This window comes from Staurois parvus, unplaced genomic scaffold, assembly GCF_062004578.1.
Source record: "Staurois parvus isolate SC_StPar_1 unplaced genomic scaffold, SC_StPar_1.0 ptg000418l, whole genome shotgun sequence".
Lineage (NCBI taxonomy): Eukaryota > Metazoa > Chordata > Amphibia > Anura > Ranidae > Staurois > Staurois parvus.
The window spans coordinates 693,412-719,578 of record NW_028318214.1 but is presented as its reverse complement, the minus strand read 5'-3'; the positions used below and the strand labels follow the sequence as shown (position 1 = coordinate 719,578).

General features: G+C 45.1%; 1 protein-coding gene across 2 annotated transcripts in view; it reads right to left on the bottom strand.

Moving 5' to 3' along the window:
• The window catches only part of LOC149454738 (putative acyl-CoA dehydrogenase 6), a 147,120-nt gene extending 126,933 nt beyond the window's left edge, over positions 1–20,187 (bottom strand). The window contains exons 1-2 of one of the 2 annotated variants that reach the window (XM_089687131.1): positions 20,107–20,187; positions 19,767–19,962 (exon numbers count right to left, since the gene is read on the bottom strand). In XM_089687131.1, coding sequence (XP_089543257.1) covers positions 19,767–19,931 — 165 coding nt within the window. In that variant the 5' untranslated portion in view covers positions 19,932–19,962; positions 20,107–20,187. The remainder of the gene's footprint in view (positions 1–19,766; positions 19,963–20,106) is intronic. The other variant, XM_089687132.1, reaches the window with a different exon arrangement.
• Positions 20,188–26,167: the final 5,980 nt, after the last annotated feature.

Sequence of the window (26,167 nt, the reverse complement as noted above, 5' to 3'; positions counted from 1 at the left end):
CAGGACTGCCGGGGAATGCAGTTCCAGCACCTGCAGTGCTGAATGTATGTCATGGCAAGGGGTGCAGGGATGTACTGGAGGGTCTACTGATGCTGGCTGCTTGGGTATCTATTGTTGCAGGGGGGATTTTATTGTTGCTGTTGGTGATCCATCGTTGCTGATTGGGTGTATAACACTGAGGAGTCAATTATTGTTGGAAGGGATCTACTGTTGAGGGAGGGGTCAATAGTTGCTGGGTTCTGGAGGGCCTATTGATACTGGCTGCCGTGAGATCTGTTGTTGCTGAGGGGGGATCTACTGTTTCTGGGGTTATTTTGTTGTGAGGCATGTATTGTTGCTGATCGGGGGGGTGTTGTTGTGGAGGGTCTGTTTTTGGCTGCAGGGGATCTATTTTACTGCTTTTCTTGTTATAATAAACAAATTCCATACAGATTTCTTAGCACTGCAAAATGCTAATTGATTCTGTATTCTCTAAAAGGGATGGCAATGGGAGGTGGATAGAGGGTGGAACCAAGGGACAGTGCTTGGAGGTAGGTAGGGGGTGGGGACAAAGGGTGACTCAGAAGAGGTTAGTACCTGCACCTATTCTCTGAGAAAAAAAACCCTGTCTAATACCTACTGTGTTTCTTAATGAACAAGCATTAGGACTGATCTGGGATCTAAAGTACATGTATTGGGGTAGTTCTGAGGTCTAAAGTGCTTGCACTGGGGCTGATCTGGGGTCTAAAGTGCATGCACTGGAGCTGATCTGGGGTCTAAAGTGCATGTACTGGGGCTGATCTGGGGTCTAAAGTGCATGCACTGGGGCTGATCTGGGGTCTAAAGTGCATGCACTGGAGCTGATCTGGGGTCTAAAGTGCATGTACTGGGGCTGATCTGGGGTCTAAAGTGCATGCACTGGAGCTGATCTGGGGTCTAAAGTGCATGCACTGGAGCTGATCTGGGGTCTAAAGTGCATGCACTGGGGGCTGTTCTGAGCAGTGTTGCACCAAAATGGACTGAAAACTAAACCAGAATGCACTGAGCCGAAAATCGAAACCGAAATGGACAGTTTAAAGAAAAATACAAAAATTATATATAATTGTATTGTATTCAACTTTATTAATTTAATTTAAATGAATATGAATTTAAAAAATACAATCCAGTATCATAAAAACAACTTTTATTGAAAGGAACACACAAAAATTGGACAGAAAATAAAATGAAATACATACAGGTATATACAATTAAAAAACCTACCGTATTTGCCGGCGTATAAGACGACCCCCCTACTTTTCCTGCTAAAATGTAGTGTTTGGGCTATACTCGCCGTATAAGACTACCCCTCTTCCAATGCACACCAGTGGGAGGAATAGTGCCCCATCATTGATGTCAGTGGGAGGAATAGTGCCCCATCATTGGTGTCAGTGGGAGGAATAGTGCCCCATCATTGGTATCAGTGGAAGGAATAGTGCCCCATCATTGGTATCAGTGGGAGGAATAGTGCCCCATCATTGGTATCAGTGGGAGGAATAGTGCCCCATCATTGGTATCAGTGGGAGGAATAGTGCCCCATCATTGATGTCAGTGGGAGGAATAGTGCCCCATCATTGGTGTCAGTGGGAGGAATAGTGCCCCATCATTGGTATCAGTGGGGGGAATAGGTGCCCCATCATTGGTATCAGTGGCAGGAATGGTGCCCCATCATTGGTATCAGTGGCAGGAATAGTGCCCCATCATTGGTGTCAGTGGGAGGAATAGTGCCCCATCATTGATGTCAGTGGGAGGAATGGTGTCCCATCATTGGTGTCAGTGAGGGGTGGAATAGTGCCCCATCATTGGTGTCAGTGGGGGGTGGAATAGTGCCCCATCGTTGGTGTCAGTGGGGGGGGGGAATAGTGCCCCATCGTTGGTGTCAGTGGGAGGGAGGAATAGTGCCCCATCGTTGGTATCAGTGGGAGGAATAGTGCCCCATCGTTGGTATCAGTGGGAGGAATAGTGCCCCATCATTGGTATCAGTGACACCAATGATGGGGCACTATTCCTCCCACTGAGACTTGCTGACCCTGTTCTAGTATGGTGCTGCTGCAGCCAGCATATGTGGTTGCAGCAGCACCTCTACACAGAACACTTACCTGCTGCTCCGGCACTCAATTTTCGCGGGGCCGCTCGGCTCCGCCCCCTCGCCGGTGATTGGCCACCTGTGTGCCTTTCCTGAGCTACAGTTCTGGCGGCCAATCACCGGTGAGGAGGCGGAGCCGAGCAGCCGCACGAACATCCAGTGGCCGAACTGAAGGAGACGCCGCGCTTCCTGGACCAGATCGTCGTGGGACTGGATCCAGGTAAGAGACATCAGCCCCTGCAAACCCCTGTACTTAATGCCGCAGCCCCCCTAACATGTGTACCGGCGTATAAGACGACCCCCGACTTTTGAGAAGATTTTCAAGGGTCAAAAAGTCGTCTTATACGCCGGCAAATATGGTAAATGTTTTTGCATTGAAGTCAATAAGACGCGTTTTTGCATTCAAGTCCATGGGATGCAATTTTTCATTGAAGTCCATTATCATTATTGCCACCTTTTTTTTCTATCGGCAATACGTCCATAACCCTATTTTCGGCAGATCATTTTCAGCAGTCAGTATATAGGTGAACCACTAGTCTTAAGTTTATGCATTGGTGCTGAAGTGAGGTCTGTAGTACATGTATTGCAGGGCTTGAAAAAGCTGCTCGCCCACTCGCCAAATGCGAGGAGAAATTCCTGTGTGGCGAGCACAGATGATGGATGGAGCGGCTGCACCTGCGCTCCTAGCCTCATTGTGAAGCCAAGTTCCGGTTTCCAACTTCCAGCTTCTTCGGCACCGCCATTACACTGGCAGCGCCGCTGAGGGGACAGGTGCAGGAGAGGTCCGCTCTCCTCCGCTGAGAGGAGACACCCTCTCCACCGCCGCGGGGGACTTGAGGAGAGGTCCGCTCTCCACCACCACGGGGGACACAAGGAGAGGCCTGCTCTCCACCGCCTTGGGGGACCTTGAAGTATTTTTGGGTATGGTCTGTGCAAATTATGTTCAGTTTATGTATGGTTATTTGTACATTCTTTGTGTACGGTTAGAGGTCCATGCTCTACTCCTACAGTTTTTATAAAGTTTAATCTTTTATTAAACACCCTATTGTACGTGTTGTATAGCTTTCAGTAGTACCTGAAAACTTGCATAGTGCTTTCTCTTGGTGTCTGTACTCAATACGGTAATAATAACATGCCACGTTAGCCATAGATAGTAGAAAGGATGTGAAAATGTAAGCAACACCTTTTTGCTAGCTAACCTAATATACTTTAGTGCAAGCTTTTTAGAATACCGAGTTGTCTTCACCAGACATGGTGTCATACCTTTACACATCAGTGACATGAACATACACACAGTATATGCAACAAATGGTCACTAGGGGATGCCTCTGGCAGTCTGCCAGGATTCGCTGACAATTGTCCTATGTCTATGGATAGACCTTACATCCAGTTATTAACACGTTGTGTCCTTTTTTAATACTTTATTGGCAGAAAATGTGTTATGTGACTTTCTAATATAATAACAGAGATGCTGTGAATACACATTACACATTTACATAGGTTTCATAAATTAGGTTCTAAGCTCAGTCTGGCCTCTTATCCACTATGAGACTTGATTATGTGAACCAGCTATTAGACTGTATTCTAAAGAAAAATATAATTTCATAAGGTTTAAGGGGGCGTAGTTTGGGGCAAGAGGCGGACGTGGGCAAGGTTGGGTGAGGCAACTCGTGGAGAGTAAGGTTTGTGTGTGGCTAGTAGGTCTAGACTCAAAATTTTAAGCCCTAATGTATTGGGGGCCAATTTGAGGTCTAAAGCGTATGCACTGGGGGCCGATCTGAGGTCTGAACACGAGTTGTTTCTCAACAATGCATAAGTCATTCTCCCAGAGAACACCGTATGGAGCCCCAATAGAGAGGAACACAAAAGAATGCCAGCTTGTCTATTACTCTTTACTGTGGCAAAATTCTGAATTAGTTAATTATTTGGGCAATATAAAAGAAACAAATGATGATGGATTTTTCAAGCCTTGATGCAGCTAAAGAAATCCCATACAGATGGCACAGGATTAATTTTGCATAAATTCCTCCATGTTTTCTCTAGGTGAATCTCACCTTGTCATTCCTCTGACAAGTCACCCTATACTTCGCAATCACAGACCCCGTTTTCATTGAACTATTTATGAGTGGAGCGTCCAACAGCTGGGACTAGAAACCAAGGTTGTCACAAGAAATTCATTCAACATACAACATGGTGCTCCAAAGCTGTTCCTGAGATACCGGGCAAAAGAGTTTAGAGTAGAGGGACACGAGTATCTCCAAAACCTCTTTGACATAAAGTAGAACTAAAGAAAAAACTTTTTTTGTATTTGGGATAGAATAAGGGAGGGTCATAGCCCTTGTAATTTTTTGGCATTGGGGAGATTTCCCTTTGCTTCCTGTCCCACAGCCAAAACCTGTTCTGTTATCTGAACAACACAAGTAGGAAGATGGTGTATCATGGTAGGTTAGCTATATAGGCTTTATTGTGTTTCTTTAGACAGAAGCTGGGTAGCAGCCTTGGATGAGTCAGCCTGGCATTGAGGTAGTGAGTTCACTTCAGAACAGGCTGGGAGGCTCTACAGGTCAGATCTTCTGGTGCCCACCCTCCCCAGGATCCCATTCTGTTAGGTAGCAGAGGAACACTGGCTGGTGGAGGTGGTGTAGCTCAACATGCCACTCGAAATGCAATCCGTAATAGTCACTTTATGTAGGGCTATGGGACAACACTTTATCTAAAACTCAGCTTCATTCTACATCCAGTGCTAGCTCATCAGTCGAGAGACTGCCTTAATGTTAGACTGTACAACTGACCGCAACTCCCACCTAGTTCCAGGCATTGATGAACGCGCCCTTGGGCAAAGGTACCACTAGTGCATGGGCGTGGTAAGCCCCTCCCACAACATGGCATAGCCAGTACAACTTAACAACTCGCCCACCATACAAGCCAGCCACGGGCTTTAGCTCACTGCTGGCTGAATACGGGTGCACAACTAAGTGCCTACAAGAGAAGTAGGGTCAAAAGAGCTTTGGCCCTACCTGTCAGGGCCTGGACTTGAACCTGGGCCTTCTGCGGTGGGAGGCAATGTTTCTGCTCACTGAGCCACCTGGAATGCTGGACAGCTCCCTTGACAATTCTTTGGATGATCCTGCCTTGGCCCTGCTTGTCTTGAACCTTGAACTCCTTGCTCCTCCCATGAACTTCCTATAAAGGCCATGTCCTTGCACTTCCTCCTTGCCAGATTATTGTGCCTTCCAGCCAATATCCTGCTTCTCTGTCCTGCTGCCGTCTACATCTTTGTTACCGACCTTTGGCTTTGTTACTGACTACGCTTTCGTCTCATCCTCATCTGCTACCACTTGTGACCGACCCTTGGCTTGTGACTGACTCCGCTACTGTCTGATCCCTAAACTGTTTGATCCGCTATCGGTTTCCAGCTGGTTCATTCCCTGGTGGGGTGAGTCTGAGATCTGCGACCTGGTATTAACATGCAGCCAATTCCATCTCCACCATTAGGAGCTCTGGGGAAAACCGGTTAATACTTAGACCCCACACCTCAGGTGAGCCTGTGTCATTCCCAGGGTGATCCACTGGTGTACCAACCCTGCTGGTTTCAGGTAAGCCTTACAACTGCTGTAGCAATTGGTCTCTGAACCTGACCTTACACCGGGACACTACCTTTCCTTTAACATTTTGTGTTTTTACTGAAACAGGATTAGCAGGAAAATCTTCCAATGGGGATACGTGTTCCGGTGACAACTAAGAGGGGAAATCCCATCTTGCATTGGAGAACTGCAGAGGTACTGCAAGAGTATGTACAATGTCTTACTAATCTGTCCCTATGTGCGTATCTCAGGTAAGCACTCAGCAATTTGATTAGAAATGTGGAATACAATTGATTTAGATATGACCAATTACAGACGTGTGTTCTATTGTATAGGGATAAATGTGATCCTTGCTATATCCTACATCTTAATAATACATTTTAATGAAATAATAGTAATAAAAGAATTCAATTAAGTTAATATATACATGAGTATCTTAGAGTAAGGTCCATTGCATTAGTAATGGCTATTATTATTAGGCGTATATATAGACATATTCAATTATAAAATATATATAATATAAATTGTATTTGGTTGTTTGTGTATTCAACTAAATGGCATTTGAGTAATGTGTATTGGTACGTTTGAATAATGTGTATTGGTCCACTATACTCATTAAGTGTTGTAGACTGGTCCACTATACATCACCAGTGTTGTAAATTGATTAGCAATGAAGGGTGTAGCCTGTGTTAAAGAAACCCTATAAAAATGTGAACTGTAATGAAATTAATGAGAGCATCTGATGGTCAGGGCATGGGTGCTCTCATACAGCTGTATTCTCACTAATAAACAGTGATTTGGAGCTCTCGTTTGCAAGGTTGCTTATTTCAGGTTTAAAGCCGTGAAATCTCCTAAACACTATCATCTATTAAACTATAGAATTAGGCAACACACTCTGTGTTTTTCTGCATTTTGTGATTGACTGAAAATATCGACCTATCAGTTAAAATGTAAAAAAATATATTAAAAATGATCATTTAAAGTATTACTAAACCCACAACAATAAATCAGTCTGTATTTGCAGTAAAGCATGCTTGGCATATTCACTGTGGAACCTACGGGGTTAATCCTCCACATTGTGTAAAAAAGGCTGCTTGATCCAGTCTTCTCTGATCCTCACCTTCTACTGTCCCCAATCCATCTGCTGATAGTACAGAGCCCTAGGAGTCACTGTGCACATTCTCAGTGTAGTGTGTATTGCTATAGAGTTTTTTTTTTTCTTGGGAGAGTGCATGCGATCAGCAAAAGGCTAATCAGGTCTGTCCAGACAGAGGGTCAGGGGTCCTGCAGCCTCAAAGGACAGTCAGAGGAGAATTAAAACTCCTCCTACAAGCTTAAACCAGTGCTCAGCTGGACACTGATAGAAGGCACAAGACTGCTATGTACTACTGATGACAAAAGGTATTTAGAAGTTTATATTTACTAAAAGAATTGCATTTTTCATGTTCTGTGCACTGTGAGAGACCAGATATAGTGAATGCAGGGTCCGGGGAGACCAGATATAGTGAATGCAGGGTCCGGGGAGACCAGATATAGTGAATGCAGGGTCCGGGGAGACCAGATATAGTGAATGCAGGGTCCGGGGAGACCAGATATAGTGAATGCAGGGTCCGGGGAGACCAGATATAGTGAATGCAGGGTCCGGGGAGACCGGATATAGTGAATGCAGGGTCCGGGGAGACCAGATATAGTGAATGCAGGGTCCGGGGAGACCGGATATAGTGAATGCAGGGTCCGGGGAGACCAGATATAGTGAATGCAGGGTCCGGGGTTTCGTAACTCTTTAAAGACCTTCATCTTAAAACTAATCTTCCCTTGCCCTGCCTCCTCTCTTGCCCTTTCTTTAAATTGTGATATATATATATATATATATATATATATACACATACACACTGTATATATATGTATACAGTATATATATATTTTTACATTTATTTATTTCTACATTGTTAGTGCTGCAAAACAGTGCTTTCACAATTCTAGCGTAGACATATACTCATATGCAGATTTCCCCATACATCTGCACACGCAGAAACATTCCCCTGTGCATGCGTAAAGACAGGTAGCGCGGAACTGTTTAAAAACTTCCCTGTCTGTGTACATATACAGAAAATGCCTTGTGCATGCGCAGCTGTGCTGAAGGACCCTGCTAGGACCCAACAGCCAGGCAGAGCCCTTCAGCATATCTGCACATGCACCATAATGGTGGCGCCGGTGTGGGTGGAGCCTTAAAGAACAGGTGCTGAAGTTCTGGTTTAATCGATCGGAATTACAACATGCAAATATGTGTTTATTCAATTTACAGCGACCAACAAATTTCTACCACAGCTGATTGTTGAAATTGGTCAGGAGCAGGGGCGGACTGACAACTCATGGGGCCCCCGGGCAATAGGGGATCATGGGGCCCCTGTGCCCTTACCCAAACTCAAAAAAGCCTATGAAAAAGGTACCAGGGGCATCTCATGGGGCCCCCTACTGACCCCGGGCCCTCGGACAGTGCCCGAGTTTCCCAATGGTCAGTCCGCCCCTGGTCAGGAGCTCCCTAAATGAGCAGAATGAGAATATTTGCTTTTGTTTGATCATTTTAATCACATTGAATGACTGATTGTACGATTATATCTATGGCCATCTTAAGAAGAAAAAGATAAAAATCTGTATATCTGTCCTTTCCAACAATATGAGTTTTCTCTAGGGAGCAATTAAAACTTTGTAACTTCTGTCATTTCACTCCACATTCCTGGCTCTATGTCTCCATTGTTATCTATTCTCTGGCAGATCCTATGAGACAGGAAATTCCTCCAGGAACACAGGCATGGCTCCTATAGCAGCACCATGAGTCACATCCTATTACCTGGAGCAGAGAAATCTCTTCATTGCTATCCACGGTTTGCTTAGTCCTTACACTACCCATCTCAACCAGAACGTCATGACTAATTCGGGAGCTACAAATATTACACGGCTCAACACAGCCAAATATTTCACATTTTGACTCATCAATCCCGAGCACCTGCTGCCATTTTTCTGCACTCCAGTTCCTATGTTTTTGTGCATAGTTGAGTCGCTTAGCCTTGTTTCCATGTCCTATGCAAAACATAGGAACTGGGGTGCAGGAAATTGGCAGCAGGTGCTCTGGACTGATGAGTCCAAAATATGAAATATTTGGCTGTAGAAGGAAGTGGTTTGTTTGTGAAGGGCTGGACAGCGGTACAATAATGAGTCTGCCGGCAACCGTGAAACATGGTGGAGGTTTGTGAAAATTTGGGGCTGCATTTCTGCAAATGGAGTTGGAAATTTGGTCAGAATCAATGGAGTCCTCGATGCTGAGAAATATAGATACTTATCCATCATGCCACACCATCAGGGAAGTGTGCGATTGGCCCCAAATGTATTCTGCAGCAGGACAACGACCCCAAACATACAACAAATGTCATTAAGAACTATCTACAGCGTAAAGAAGAACAAGGAGTCCTGGAAGTGATGGTTTGGCCTCCACAGAGCCCTGATCTAAAAATGATCGAGTCTGTCTGGGATTATATGAAGGGACAGGAGGGATATGAGACAGCCTACAGCCACAGAAGATCTGTGGTTCTTCAAGATGTTTGGAACAATCTACCTGCCCAGTTCCTTCAAATACTGCATGCAAGTCTACCTAGAAGAATTCTGGTTTGAAGGCAAAGGGTAGTCACACCAAATATTGATTTGATTTGGATTTCTGCTTTGTTCATTTATTTTCCATTTATGTTATTTGATAAAAATGAACTACTAACACTTTTATTTCTGAAAGCATTCTTCATTTACAGCATATTTTCACAGCTGCCTAAGACTTTTGCATAGTATTGTATGGACACCACCCAGCTCAACAAACTTCAACTGATAAATTGAAAAAGCTGGGTTGAAATTTTCAGCCAAAGGTATTCAAGCAGTCGTGGGTGCCGTGGCTGCTTCAATGCACTAGCCAGCAGCGGAGATCCCTCCTTCCATGCTATTTAGTGTGGATGGAGGAACCTATTAGATTTCTCTTGTTCAGTCAGCACCTTAAGAACAACCTAACCCTACACTAAACCTCATTCTAACTTCCAACTTGAGGCAAAATTGAAACCAACACACTGATAATACTATCACGTCAAAAACATTTCATGTGTGAGAACAAATTTATTCGGTTTGTTTTTAATCTTCAGTTGGTAGTAGTAGTTAAGTTGGCCATACATGGATCAAAATTCACTCGGTTCAGCAGGGACCAGTCGAATTTTAGTTCAAACAAATGGCAACCACTCCAACCTATAACTGGCTTCTGCAGCAAGGAGCACAAGGAAGGGCGACGCATGTCAAAAAACAAAAATTCCCAGCTTTGGAGACTCTCAACATTTATAGAGTTACAGTTGCAAGAAAAAGTATGTGAACCCCTTGGGATTACGTGGAGTTTTGCATGAATTGGGCATAAAATGTGCTCTGAACGTCATCTAAGTCACAACAATAGAAGAACACAGTCTGCTGAACATAATACTACACAAACATTAGATGTTGCCATGGTTTAATTGCACATAACATGTAAACATTCACAGTGCAGGGAGGAAAAAGTATGTGAACCTTTGGACTTAATAACTGGTTGACCCTCCTTTGGCAGCAATAACCTCAACCAAACGTTTCCTGTAGTTGCAGATCAGACCTGCACAACGATCTGGAGTAATTTTGGACCACTCCTCTTCACAAAACTGTTTCAGTGTTCACATACTTTTTCTTGCAACTGTAGAACTGCAGTACACTGGGGTGCCGGGATGTGGCCTCTGCAGCATGCGCATATACATTTGCAAATGTGTGCAAACTAAATCCCTTGTTTTAACGTGAATTGTTAAACAGGGTTAATATGGTTTCTTGCATGCTGACTAGTAAGTGAACTGGGAATATTTGTATGTTGTTGTTTTACATGTGTCGCCCTTCCATGTACTCCTTGCTGCAGAGGCCAGTTACAGATTGGGGTGGTTGCTATTTGTCTGTACTGTTGGTGAATTGGTGAAGGGACACACTGGATACCTTTGCTGCCATTGTATTACTGCTGGGTGTCCAGTGTGTTCCTATAGCTCCCTCCAGGCATACCTGCCCTCAATCTATCCATTGTTATATATGTGCTCCAGCTTTAGGAACTCTCATAATTGCTGTACATTGTGGTGCCATGACGTAGCCTCTGCAGTTTACGCATATACAGGCGTACCTCGGTTTATGACCGCCTCGGTTAACATAATTTTTGGCTTACGAATGAAAATCTATTGAAAACAATGCCTCGGTTTACTAATTTTTTTTGCAACACAAAGTAAGTTTCCCCAGGATGCATTGCGCCTGGGAGGTTTATAGCACCGGCCTGTGCCTTTAAAGTGCACTTTATAAAGAGTTTTGAACAGATAAGACTATTTTTGACTTTTTTCTGACCTCCGGAACAGATTAATTGGTTTTCAATACATTTACAATTTTTTTTTAATCATGTCCCTGTACAGTATTTATGCCTTTAAAGTGCACTTCATAAAGAGTTGAACAGATAAGACTCTTTTTTTACTTTTTTCTGACCTCCGGAACAGATTATTGGTTTTCAATGCATTCCTATGGGAAACCGCATTTCGGTTTACAAATTTTTCACACTATGAAACGTCTCGGAGAACGCATTAAATTAATAAACGGAGGTACGCCTGTATTTGCACATGTTTGCAAACTAAACCCTTTGTTTTAACAATAATTTGGTTTGTTGCAGGCTGACCAGCCAAATTTTAATCCTGATGTGGTAGACTTGGAACTTGTATTGAATAGAATGCCAACAGTACAAACCCCCTGGTGGGAGAGCGCCATGAGAGAAATAACTCATAGTTCATTGATGTAAAAGATGTGGCTGAGGAGATGTGCCGACAGCGTCTGTTTTAGAGGATAAAGTGTGGCCTGGCTAGTCTGGTCCCAAGAGAGGAAGCTCCTTTTCAGGATAGCAAATCCATAGCCCATCCCTTCTCATTTGCAGCCTTTCCTTACTGCTAGTTATTCTCCATAACAAATGGGGTCTCTCTCTCTCTCTACACTAGCCACTCACAAAAATGTGTGCCAAAACCCGGAGGCAGAGACTTAAATAGATCCTGCTGACCCAAGAAGGCCCTGCAAAAGTCACTTGACTGAAGCGTAGTCAACTGGAACGTAGCTCCTTTGACCCAGAAAGCCATAGAGAAATGGTATTTCCCTTGGTCGTCCTCTCCAGGCTATGGTAACACTCAGATTGAGCGCCACCTACAGTGGAGGAAATAGACTGCACCTGCCTACATGCGCATGTGCTATAACATTTTGCATGTTGGTCCCAAACTTTAACATATAGGGAGACTTGAGGAAAGACCTGGTGACCTACCTCATAAAAATTCACCAAGACAATTTTGTGGGAAAAATACTCTCAAGCTGATTGGAGGTTAATGAGTAAAGGATTGAAGACAGGCTAGAGTGTGGCCCCCCAAAGGGTCTGAACTTTACCGCCTTATCAGTAAATTCAGTGAGAAGATTGGTTCACCCAGTAAATCAGAAATCTTTTGATTCAATTAAATTGTTCTGCTCTTCACTAGTCACCAGCCCTGTCACTCCTTTTCCAGGAGGCACAAAGTGAATAAAGTACATGAAGATAGAACCTTTTTACTATGAAATCACAGTAAATATTACCTGTGTTCTGTTCTTATTAATTTTTCAAGCTTCCTTTATGCGCTGAGAGCTCAGAGGAAAGAGCTTGGCACTTGGAATGATGTAATTAAATTGACATTTTCAAGTTTTCTACCTTTGGCATTTCGTAGAAGTTCTGCACACCTCTACGGTTCATAGAAGAAGCCTTTTAAGCTTTATCGTTTAAAGCATACTTGTCACTCCAGGTTGAAACATTAACCACTTCCCTCCAGAGGATTTCTCTCCCTTCCTGACCAGGCCATTTATTGTGATACTTTAACTGACAATTGCGTGATCATGCAACGCTGCACCCAAATGAAATTGATGTCATTTTTTTCCCCACAAATAGAGCTTTCTTTCAGTGGTATTTGATTGCCTCTGCATTTTTTATTATTTGTTGCATTGTTCCACTTATTGTCTCCCTAATTTATTGACTCTTTTTGACTTTTTTCTTTTGGACACTTTCTCACAGTATTTTTTGTCATTTTCGTTTATGGTTTGATGTTAATTATTTTAAGATATTAGTATGTTTTGTTTTTTTAACTGTTTTCCACACATTTCAGTACTGGACACTTTCCCACACTTTTTTATTACAAGTTTTTTACATTTGTTTTTTAACACTTTTTACATTATCAGAGATATTTTTTGGGTGCTATAAATTTCCTTGGTTGTTTTCCCTGGTTGGGTTTAACATATTTCTTTCCATCGGTTTACCGACTGATTCACAAATTTATTTATTTTTTACTTTTTCTTTTGAACGCTTGCCCAGACCTTTGTAATTAATAATTATAAATACTTTTTTGTAATATTTTTTGTTAATTACTTTAAGATATATTGATTAATAATATGCTATGTTTTTGAATAGTTTTCCACACATTGTAGTTTTGGACACTTTCCCACACTTTCTTATTCCTAGTTTTGTATAGTTGTTTTTCATCATTTTTGTATTATAAGAGATATTTTTTGGGAAGAGCACTGTCTTGATATTTATTGCTTTGCTTGGTTGCTCTGTTTGGGTTGATAGCGGCTCTCCTTAAACATATTCCTTATTTATATATATTTTTTTATTCCAGAGGCGCTGTCCTTATCTGTTATTCATTAATTTAGCAGTTTATATTTACTAAAATAATTGCACTTCCATGTTGTGTACTGTAGGAGACCAGATATAGTGAATGCAAGGTCGGGGAGACCAGATATAGTGAATGCAGGGTCCTGGGAGACCAGATATAGTGAATGCAGGGTCCGGGGAGACCAGATATAGTGAATGCAGGGTCCGGGAAGACCAGATATAGTGAATGCAGGGACATGGGAGAGCAGATATAGTGAATGCAGGGTCTGGGGAGACCAGATATAGTGAATGCAGGGTCTGGGGAGACCAGATATAGTGAATGCAGGGTCCAGGGAGACCAGATATAGTGACTGCAGGGTCCGGGGAGACCAGATATAGTGAATGCAGGGTCTGGGAGACCAGATATAGTGAATGCAGGGTCCGGGGAGACCAGATATAGTGAATGCAGGGTCGGGGAGACCAGATATAGTGAATGCAGGGTCTGGGAGACCAGATATAGTGAATGCAGGGTCGGGGAGACCAGATATAGTGAATGCAGCGTACTGGGTTTAGTAACACTTTAATGTTCCTGATGTCCTGAAACCTCTTTAAAGCCTGTCCTCGTCCAGATGCACTACAGTGACAGCAGGCTCCACTGTGTTTTTTCACAAGGCATATTACCTACTTATTGATTATTTTTCTCGGCCCTAGAAGGAACAGAACTCTAACCGTGAATGTGGTTTTGTTCAGAAAAAAAATGGCATCTGTTGTATTACACATGTGCATCCTGAAATCAAATGTAATGTACAATTTGAAACACTGGCATTGCAATTTAACACATTTTTTCAGGGTTTTCATGCAAAATTTGCAAAGTCCATAATGATACTATCACATGCTCTGACAGAACGCTTTTTCTGAATTTCCATCCAAACATTTGAATAAAACTCTACTGGTATATGGTGATTGTAAACCCATAACTTCTTTTTTTATGACAAACATGGTAAACACCAGGTGTTTTGCACAGAACAGCCCCAATCCTCCTCTTTTTGGGTCCCCCATTGGTGCTCCTGCCTCCTCACCCCCGCCAAGTGCCCCCAGAGGAAGCCGCTTGCTATGGCAGCAGCCCTGCAGGCTTGCTCCAGAGCTGCGCTCATTGCCCTCGCCCCCCACTCCCTCCTCACTGGCTGTGACTGACAGCTTCAGGATCCAATGGGGAGAGAGAGAGTAGAAAGAGTCTCTGTGGTCATATCACTGGATCAAGATTGAGCTCAGATATGAGGAGGAGGTACTCTTAGAAGGTTTTTTACCTTAATGCAGAGAATGCACTAAAGTAAAAAAAACCTTAAAGCTTTACAACCACTTTAAATGATAACATTTGAAAATATAAAGAATTCAACTCTGTGCACCAGCTCAGCATTTCCTCCCATATATTCCTGAATAGCTATATACACATCTTGTGCCTACAGTGGTAGAGGAAAGAGGGAGAGTTATACAATTAGTGATGGAGATTTCCTGTGTAGGGGGGCTCAGGATGTGACAGTGAAAGTGCTTACAATGAACAAATGTTCTGACATTTCCAGAGACTTTAAAATTGCAGTTGTCCCTTTCTATATATCAGGGGTCTCCAAACTTTGTAAACAAAGGGCCAGTTTTATTGTCCTTCAGACTCTATGAGGGCCAAACTGTGGCCAATGGGAGAAGAAAATGCCCTAACACCAGTGGAAGTAAACAGTGCCCCTTCATTTGCATAGGTGGAAGGTATAGTGCCCCATTGTTGGTATCAGTGGGAGGTATAATACCCCTGCAATGGTGTCTGTGGGAGAAATAGTGCCCCATCATTGGTGTCAGTGGGAGGAGTAGTGTCCCATCACTGGGGTCAGTGGGAGGAGTAGTGCCCCATCATCGGTGCCACTTTGAGGAATGGTGCCCCATCATCGATGTTAGTGGGAGGAATGGTGCCCCTTCATCGGTGTCAGTGGGAGGAATGGCGCCCCATCATTGGTGCCAGTGGGAGGAATAGTGCCCCATCACTGGTGTTGGTTTGAGGAATGGTGCCCCATCATTGGTGTCAGTTTGAGCAATGGTGCCCCATCATTGGTGTCAGTTTGAGCAATGGTGCCCCATCATTGCTGTCAGTGGGAGGAATAGCAGCCCATCATTGGCATCAGTCGTGGATGAAATAGTGTCCCAAGGGCCTGATAGAGGTAGGCAAAGGGCCACATCTGGCCCCAGGGCCGCAGTTGGAGACCACTGCTATATATGAATACATTTACATCCCTGCATAGAACACAGCTGGAGCCTCACTGCAGCTATTAGCACATAGCAAAGCTAGATGTACCCCCAGACACAGGAGAGCAGTTGGCCATTCCAGCAAGATTTGACCATCTGATCGCTAATACGGTCATAAACATGAATGTTTGGTTCAGCCAAACATCTGTGTTTGTTCTTATGGAAAAGGAAGTGAGAGCACTGACTGGAAAAAAACAGTGATTGGACAAGGTTTTCTAAACCGCATTATTACCACCCTAGACCAGGAATTCATAACCAGGGTTCCTCCAGAGGTTGGTAGGGGTTTCTTGAACTGTGGTTGATTGACCTCCCATTGGATGGTGCCTGCAAAGTTCCAGACCTAATGCCACTTGACAGCGGCATGACACTAATGATCTTTTTAAATGTCTGTAATGGTGGCATTCTGATCACCACTGAAAGGGGGTCTTCCTACTGTCAACCAATGTAACAGGCATTTTGCTCACTGACTACTAATTATTTATTGATTACAGGTACATATATATCGATTTATGCAACACTTTACATATAAATTGTACATTCACATCAGTCCCTAACCCTCAATCAGTGTACAATCTACAGTCCATAACTCACATTCATACATATACAGTTTAGAAAGGATTCAATTAATCTACCAGCATGTGTTTGGAGTGTGGGTAGAAATTGGAGTACCTGGAGGAAATCCACACAGGCACAGGGAGAACATGCAAACTCCAGGCAGGTGCTGCCGTGGTTGGGATTCGAGCCAACGACCCTAGTACTGCAATAGCTCCAAGAAGGAGCTGTCATTCGCTCTGCCCGCTAAAGTAAACAAAGGGTCACTGGGTGACCCTGCCCCTTTGTTTACTTTAACGGTGAGGCGAATGATAGCTCCATCCTGGAGCTATTAAGTGAAGACAAAAAAAAAAGCCGGAAATTGCATTTAAAAACCGGCAATGACATTTAATGGCGGCAAGTGAGAGAGCTTGTCTGTATACACAGCTCCATCACTGTATACACTGCTTAACTCCTCTCCTACCGCCCCCCTTCCATGATCTGTAGTACACACAGACCCCTAAACCCCGCGCCAAATAGTCCCTCAGGCCACCATTATCGGCACCTGTGTCAGCTCACTTTTTCCTATTGGCAAAATGCCGATAGGGCTATTTTCAAATGATATGTTTTGGCCTCCGACATTTCAGGGCATCCCTAAAAGATTTCTATACTCACCTGTTCTGAAGCCACTCCAATCCTGTCCCAGGCTGAGCTGTCAGCCGCGGCTTCTGTGTGCAACAGATGCCCCATAGTACGTCTATGGTGTCATCTCCTAGACATTTCCCAGCTGTTGTCAGCTTCCTCTCTCTACACAGAAGCCGCCGCTGGAGACCGGACCGGAGCTGCTTTAGAAAAGGTAAGTATAGGGGTCCTTTCTTCACAGGGTTAGATAGATTCGCTTAGAATGGGGCCAAGAGTAGCTGTAGAGTTAGGTTTTGGGTGGTATTCCACTTTAATTCAAAAAATTTGATTCTATTGCTCTCAACCTCATCCCAAATCTCCACACTCCTTTTTTTTCCTGATGTCATCTGACTTCCTGTTAGAAGGTGGCTACATTTGTTTTCCATATTCCCACTGTATGTAGCAATGTAGCTATCTTCTCTTGCTCACTCCCAAAATTGACTATGAGATTTGTAGTGGGTATAAAAAAGTGCACGATTACAACTAACAAGCACTGCTCATTCCAAAGAAACAGAATTCAGAGGGAAAAGGAGATGTTTGGGAGTTCATAGAAGACATTGCAAGGAGGCAGTGAAACACAATAAGAAACAATTTAATGAAAAATAGATTTCAGGGCCGTTAAGTATTGGATGTGGGGAGGGAAGGGGTGGGTGGTCACATGTCCTCATACCTTTTTACAGATCAGAGCAGGGAAGTATAACATCCTTGTGGCGGCTGCTATCAAGTGAACCTTTCCCTTTACCAGATCCAAGCAAGGTAAAGGTTCATTTAAACTTTATGCACATGGGTACCTGGGGCTGTATGACAAAAAATGTGGGTGTATACCTCCCCCCTGCAGCAACAGGTGCTACGTACTGCCTCCTATAGAAATCAATGGTTGTATCCAGGTATACACGGGTAAACATGTGCATGCGTATGGAGATAAACATACTCAAAGAACCACAATACCTGCATTTACCTTGTGATTTCTGTGGGTGGTTTTTTTTTTGCAGCTCTGTGGGTGGTTGTATGTATCAGGGAACTACTCCTGAATTTTACATCATATGACCCCAATCACCAGTGTGCATGAGGCCTTAAAGGCTCCTTTTTCATAGCAGCGGCTCAGATGTGTTTGGATCTAGTCTGAACCGAAATGAGCAAACCTGTATTAAGCCAATCATCTGTGACGGGAGCATTCCGTGACCTGCAGCTGCACGTATACAAAAGAAATGGAAACATGCTGCTGTAGGGTGGGAAACTCCTCGAAGGCTAATGATTGGCCGAGTACATTGACAGCTTCCTGGCGGGATCGCCCAGGTGGGTTCAAACTAGGATCTGAGCATGCTTGAGCTCATCCCTACATAGCAAGATTCATTGCTCCAAATACCATAAGAAGATGGTTCAGCCCAACTACATTTACCCATAACTAGGACAGTTTTGGGTGGACTGACATGCACTGATCCTTAAAGCGATTTAAAGGCTTGCTTTTTATTTGTAAAAATAACAAACATTTTATACTTACCTGCTCTGTGTAATGTTTTTTCACAGATCAGCCCCGATACTCCTCTTCTTGGCTCCTCCTCCCTTTCCGAGTACCCCCCATAGCATTGCTATGGTGGCATACGTGTGTGCTCCCTCCTGAGCCGGCTCTGTGAGTCCATAGGGCACTAAGAGTGGGGCTCAGCCCTGCCCCCAGCTCCCTTCTCCCTGGCTGTGACTGACAGCAGCAGCAGTGTCTGAGCCACTGAGGAAGGAGAGAACAGAGAGAGACGCTACTCTTGTGCACATTGTAGGATTGAGATCAGGCTTAGGTAAGCATAAGGGACGAGGGGGGTGCATGCAGAAGTTCTTTTACCCTAAAGCAAAGTTCCAGCCATTTTTGTGTTCATTAAAAGTCAACAACTACAAAAACTGTAGATGCTGACTTTAAATAAACACACACCTCCCTGTCCCGGGGTCCAGCGATGTTCTCAACCGCGCCGTCCCTTCTCTCATTCTCTCCTCCACTGCGCCGGCATCACAACTGTGGGCACCAGGCTGTGACAGCTTGCGGCTTCACAACCGGGTGCCTACTGTGCTGCGCCTCCTGATTGGTCTGGTAGTCTTCTGGGACCTGTGAAAGTTTCCAGGAGACTGCGGAAGGAAAACCAGGTACCCGTCCCACCCCCAAAAGGTGCCAAATATGGCAGTGGAGGGGGTGGGGGGGGGAGGCAAATAAGCAGAGCTTCCGCTGTTGAGTGGAACTCTGCTTTAATGTAGAAAATGCATTAAGGTATAAAAAAAAAACTTGCCTTAAGAACCACTTTAAGAGCTCATTCAGATGCGCGCTGAGTCATACCCTCCAGCCTGAGCTGTATTTTGCTACAACCATCTTGTAGCTGCATGCAGGCAGCCCACAGAAGTGGATGTGGATGCGTACATCTGAATGCAGACACTGTGTGAACAGATCCCTGCACACACGTCAGAATTTTGTAGCTGCATGCAGGCAGCCCATAGAAGTGGATACAGTTGCAGACACTGCACGTACACAGCCACATGGCAACATTTTGTCATGCAACTAGCACGGATGTGGGGAACTGAACACATACAGTGTGTGAACAGATCCCTGCACCCACATGTCAAAATGTTGCTATGCGACTTTGTGTAGTGTCTGCGACTGCATCCACTTCTATGGGCGGGCTGCCTGCAGCTGCCATGTGGATGCACACGCAGCTGACAGCGGCTCAGCACACAGGTTGGGACTCAGTGCCTGTCTGAATGAGCCCCTTAAGGATCAGTGCTTGCCAGTCCACCCCAAACTGTCCTAGTTATGGGTGGATGCAGCTGGGCCATCTGAAGAAGTCCTAAAGCCTTCATACAGAACGTGAAGCAGAAGCCGTACCTTTCGCAGAGACTCCCTGATGGCGTGGTGCTCCGGGGTGTACAGGAAGCTGGCAGCCTGGGCAGCATATTGGCCAGCTGGGGCTGTGAGAGAAAAGAGCCTGTGCGGGGATCCAGGGAGTCGGCCCGTCCGCAGCAGACGCAGGGAAGAGAGACGGAAAGCCATGGCTGCAAAGATCTGTCCTCAGGACTCTGACCTGCAATTTGACAACAAGGACACCATGTCACCTTTGTACTGCAACATTGGACTGACATAAAGTTCTGTAGAGAAGGAGAAGCCAGCACAGAGCACACATGCAGGGACACATTATTATTACAAAACATATACTTTGTGCACACACTCACTGCAACAAGGACACCAGGCTGTGAACTTCTGGAGTGCCCCACTTCCTGGAGACCGGCCAATCACAGAGCCTCCCCAGGTCACATGCTGAGTGAGGTCATCACCAATGTAAACATAGCTGAGTGTTCTGAGTGCTGTGTGATTCCTGTTCAGTACTCGTATTACTGCTGATTAGCATGACTTCTGTTTGCATTTCTGTGACAAATAAAGTTTATTTTCTAAATAAATACCATATAGACTGAGCTTATGCCGTGCAAACAATAGAAACGTAGCGACAATAAATAAATACTTTGTGATATACAATAAACATTTGCTGTATTGGTATTAGTACTCAGTCCCAGTATGTGAAGATAAAGAGTGAAGGTACCATTAACAACGCCGCATAGCCCCTGCGAAGGAACACTGGTTACCATTAACAACGCTGCATAGCCCCTGCGAAGGAACACTGGTTACCATTAACAACGCTGCATAGCCCCTGCGAAGGAACACTGGTTACCATTAACAACGCTGCATAGCCCCTGCGAAGGAACACTGGTTACCATTAACAACGCTGCATAGCCTCTGCGAAGGAACACTGGTTACCATTAACAACGCTGCATAGCCTCTGCGAAGGAACACTGGTTACCATTAGCAACGCCGCATAGCCCCTGCAAAGGAACACCGGTTACCATTAACAATGCCGCATAGCCTCTGCGAAGGAACACCAGTTACCATTAGCAACGCCGCATAGCCCCTGCGGAGGAACACCGGTTACCATTAACAACGCTGCATAGCCTCTGCGAAGGAACAACGGTTACCATTAGCAACTCTGCATAGCCCATGCCAATGAACACCAGTTACCATTAGCAACGCCACATAGCCCCTGTGAAGGAACACTGGTTACCATTACAACGTTGCACACTGGGATAGTCCCAAAAGCGCAAACGACCATCCTAGAGATAGGTGGTCATGGGATGACGGTGAGTGCAGATCCATGTGGGGAACCAGTCTGAGCACAATGGAGCACCTGTCACTTACTGAGTTCACAATCAAGGATTTAGCATCCGGTGTTCCTTCGCAGAGGCTATGCGGCGTTGTTAATGGTAACCGGTGTTCCTTCGCAGGGGCTTTGCGGCGTTGCTAATGGTAATTGGTGTTCCTTCGCAGGGGCTATGCGGCGTTGTTAATGGTAACCGGTGTTTCTTTGCAGGGGCTATGCAGCATTGCTAATGGTAACCGGTGTTCCTTCACAGGGGCTATGCGGCGTTGTTAATGGTAACCGGTGTTCCTTCGCAGGGGCTATGCGGCGTTGCTAATGGTAACCGGTGTTCCTTCGAAGGGGCTATGCGGCGTTGCTAATGGTAACCGGTGTTCCTTTGCAGGGGCTATGCGGCGTTGCTAATGGTAGCCGGTGTTCCTTCGCAGGGGCTATGCGGCGTTGCTAATGGTAACCGGTGTTCCTTCGCAGAGCCTATGCGGTGTTGTTAATGGTAACTGGTGTTCCTTTGCAGGGGCTATGCGGCATTGCTAATGGTAACCAGTGTTCCTTCGAAGGGGCTATGCAGCGTTGCTAATGGTAACCGGTGTTCCTTCGCAGGGGCTTTGCAGCGTTGCTAATGGTAACCAGTGTTCCTTTGCAGGGGCTATACGGCATTGCTAATGGTAACCGGTGTTCCTTTGCAGGGGCTATACGGCATTGCTAATGGTAACCGGTGTTCCTTTGCAGGGGCTATACGGCATTGCTAATGGTAACCGGTGTTCCTTTGCAGGGGCTTTGCAGCGTTGCTAATGGTAACCAGTGTTCCTTTGCAGGGGCTATACGGCATTGCTAATGGTAACCGGTGTTCCTTTGCAGGGCCTATGTCAATACCAAAATTCCTCCTCTCCTGATTAGTTGATATGGTCACACAGTGATTTTTTTTCTTTACTTGATAGCAGTTAGGCTTTTTTTTACTGTGCACAGGATCCTGGACCATGGACCAGCAAGGGCCAAAGATGCTGAACCTCTCATTGCAGGCCTCCAGAAGCCATGGCAGGAACCTGAGCGCAGGCATGTTGTGCTGCAGTCCCACACATATGTACGCCACACACCGCACAGGCCGGTCTCCTTCCACATGGAGAGTACAAAATAAATCAGAGGGCCCTGCTCATTATAGTTTACAATCTAAGGGTGGGGGGGGTCGAGTGATACAAATGATAATAGTTGGGCAGCACAGTGGCTAATTGGTTAGCACTTCCGCCTGGCAGTACTAGGGTCGTTGGTTCATATCCCAACCATGGCACCACCTGCCTGGAGTTTGCATGGTCTCCCTGTGCCTGTGTGGGTTTCCTCTGGGTACTCCAGTTTCCTCCCACACTACAAAGATATGCTGGTAAGTTAATTGAATCCTTTCTAAATTGGCCCTAGTATGTGTATGTATGAATGTGAGTTAGGGACAGGGGCGGACTGACAACTCATGGGGCCCTCGGGTAATAAGGGATCATGGGGCTCCTGTGTCCTCACCCACACTCAAACCACACCCATAAAAAGCCTATGAATGGTGCCAGGGGCATCTCATGGGGCCCCCTACTGACCCTGGACCCTCAGGCAGTGCCAGCCCCTGGTTAGGGACTTTAGATTGTATGCCCCTTGAGGCTTAGGGACTGATATGAATGTCCTATATATATATATGTAAAGCACTACATAAATTGACAGCACAATACAAACAAGTACCTTAACACCCCATTTACATCAGTGCGACTTGGCACGTGATTTGCATGCCCTGCGATTTGCAAGTCACACCTAATTGGAGAGGTCATATCGGTGTGGTTCTGACTTGGTCGGAGCCGCACCGATCTCTAAAATAGTACATGCACTACTTTAGGTGTGATTTGCATAGAGATCTGTATCAGATATCTTGCAAATCGCATCTGAAATCGGCGGGTCCCCCGACTTTGAAATCGTGCGGCTTCACTGTAAGTTGCACAATTTCAAAGTCGGGCTTGATGTAAACGGGGGCTAAATAAATAGATAGTTGGGGGTGAGCTGATGGAGAAAGTAAAAACACAGCGCATTAGTTAGAAGCAAGATAAGTTTGCCTTCTAGACAAAAATAATAGGTAAAAAAATGTGCATTTGTTATTTTTCTCCAAAGGAGCCTGGAAAGCATTGCACCAGCAATCAGTAGATCACTCATGCCATGCAGGTCTCCTGCAGACCTGTCAGAATATACGGGATGTACGGCCAAGCACATATTTTGACAGGAAGCCTCAATGAACTAGCACCGTGGTAGTTCATTGAAAACTACAAAATGACAGCCGCTAAGGCTGTCAGGACTTGCAGTTCATTCATTCACAGAAGTCCATGAATGAATGTGTTCAAATCTGACAGATAGTACGGAGAAACTTCTCCCCTTACTATCTGTCAGAGGGAAGGGGAGCAGTGGGCGGGTGAAACATGTAACATGTTCCAACGGTGAACTTATCCTGTAAAGAGAAGAGTTTTAAGGTATCCTCTAAAGGTGGGTAGATTAGGAGATAGTCGGACAGATTGGGGTAGGGAGTTCCATAAGATGAGAGAAGCTCTGGAGAAGTCCTGGAATTTTATTTGTTGGGCGAGTGGAAGCCAGTGGAGGGATTGGCAGAGAGGGGTGGCAGACACGGAACAGTGTCAGTAAGGTGGATGAGCCTGGCAGCAGCATTCATGATGGAATGGAGGGGGGATAGCCTATGTAAAGGTAATCCAATGAGGAGGGAGTTGCAGTAGTCAAGGCGAGAGATAACCAGGGAGTGATTTATAAAGAGTGTTCACCCCAAAGCTCAAACACACATGCGTGTGTATATACAGGGGTTAGACAAAACTATGGAAAAGCCAGGTAAAAAGAACAAAATTGTTACCTAATATGGCTTTGAACTGCCTTTGGCATCCAAGGCGGCCTGAATTCTCCTCGGAATCGACAAATATAAGTCTCGGATGGTGGATAATGGAATCTGATACCACTCTTCATGCAAAAATTATTTTAGTTCTCGCAGAAGTTCCGGAGGCGGAAAATGAGCCTGAAGCCTGTTCTCCAAAAGACTTGATCTGCATGTTCATCAAACTACAATTTGACAACCCCAGCTGTGTAAATCGGAGCATTGTTGTCTTGGTAAATGGCGCTGTCCTCGGGAAACAATGTCTGCGCCACGGGGTGCACACGGTCAGCCAACATTTGTACATAGTCACTGGCAATGACTCTACCTTTCAAAATGAGGATGGGGCCTGCAGAACACCAAAATATGGCTGCCCAACCATGAGGCGCACTATGTTTTACCATTGGCACAAGACTGTCCTGGTTGTAAGCTTGGGATGGTGTTGGCCACACGCAAACATGTCTGATGGTTGGGAACAGTGTGAAGCTCGATTCATCAGACCATACAGTATTACAGTCTTCTATTGATCGTTAGTCCACGATTTATGGGTTTTGCACTACTCTCTCCTCTTCTGAGCATTAATATCGGTCTCTAGAGGTTTGCCAGTCGCAGCTCGTCTGTGAATGTTTTGCTTATGGAGTTCCCTCCGCACATTTTTTGTGGACATGGGCTTTGAAAGACTGAGATTGAGCTCTGCAGTCACTTTTGCAGCAGTTGTTTTCTTATTCTGGGTCACAATCCTGCGCAATGTCCTTTTGTCTCTTTAGGTCAGTTGACCATGTTGACCGTGCTTATGCTTATCAGATGACATCTTCCCGGAAGCTGTATATGCCGTCACAACCTTTGATACTGTAGCTCGTGACATGGAAAATAAATTGGCAACTTCAGTCACAGAGGGACCAGCTAAGCGGCACCAACACTTTGCCCTCTTTGAAGCTCAATAAGCTCTGAAATAATTCCGAATTACTAGCAGTACACACAGTGAATGTCAAAGGTGAGGCTTCCCACCTGTTAGCTAGGTGTCTCATCACACAGTGGAATCAAAAGAATGTTACATCACTTTCAACACCAAACATGTCATCACTTTCACGCCTGCAAATCATGTAGTGTTTCTGTGTTTCCATATTTTCTGTCCAACTCAATAAATATATATACATACACTATATTGCTAAAAGTATTGGGCCGCCTGCCTTAACATGCAAGTTAACTTTAATGGCCCCCCAGTCTTAGTCCATAGGGTTCAATATTGAGTTGGCCCCGCCCTTTGCGGCTATAACAGCTTCAACTCTTCTGGGAAGGCTATCCACAAGGTTTAGGAGGGTGTCTATGGGAAGATTTGACCATTCTTCCAGAAGCACATTTGTGAGGTCAGGCACTGATGTTGGACAAGAAGGTCTGGCTCGCAGTCTCCGCTATAATTCATCCCAAAGGTGTTCTATCGGGCTGAGGTCAGAACTCTGGGCAGACCAGTCAAGTTCCTCCACCTCAAGGTGAATGACTTTATGGACCTTGCTTTGTGCAGTGATGAGCAGTCATGTTGGAACAAGAAGGGGCCATCCCCAAACTGTTCCCACAAAGTTGGGAGCATGAAATTGTCTAAAATGTCTTGGTATCCTGATGCCTTAAGAGCTCCCTTCACTGGAACTAGGGGGCCAAGCCCAATCCCTGAAGAACAACCCCACACCATAATCTCCCCTCCACCAAACTTTACACTTAGCACAATGCAGTCAGGCAAGTACCGTTCTCCTGGCAACTGCCAAACCCAGACACGTCCATCAGATTGCCAGAGAAGAGTGAATCGTCACTCCAGAGAACACGTCTTCTCTGCTCTAGAGTCCAGTGGCGGCATGCTTTACACCACTGCATCCGACACTTTGCATGGCAACGGGTGATGTAAGACTTGGATGCAGCTGCTCGGCCATGGAAACCCATTCCGTGAAGCTCTCTACGCACTGTTGTTGTGCTAATCTGAAGGCCACATGAAGTTTGGAGGTCTTTAGCTATTGACTCTGCAGACAGATGGCGACTTCTGCACACTGTGTTTAGAACCTTGTACATTCAGTCCTTTAACACATGGGGTCCTACATATCACTACTACTCTGTACAGTGTTCAGCCCTGCCAATCACAGCCTGACATAGACTTTGACAGACTGCCTGCATTAGAGCTAAAAGCTATATCTGGGCAACAGT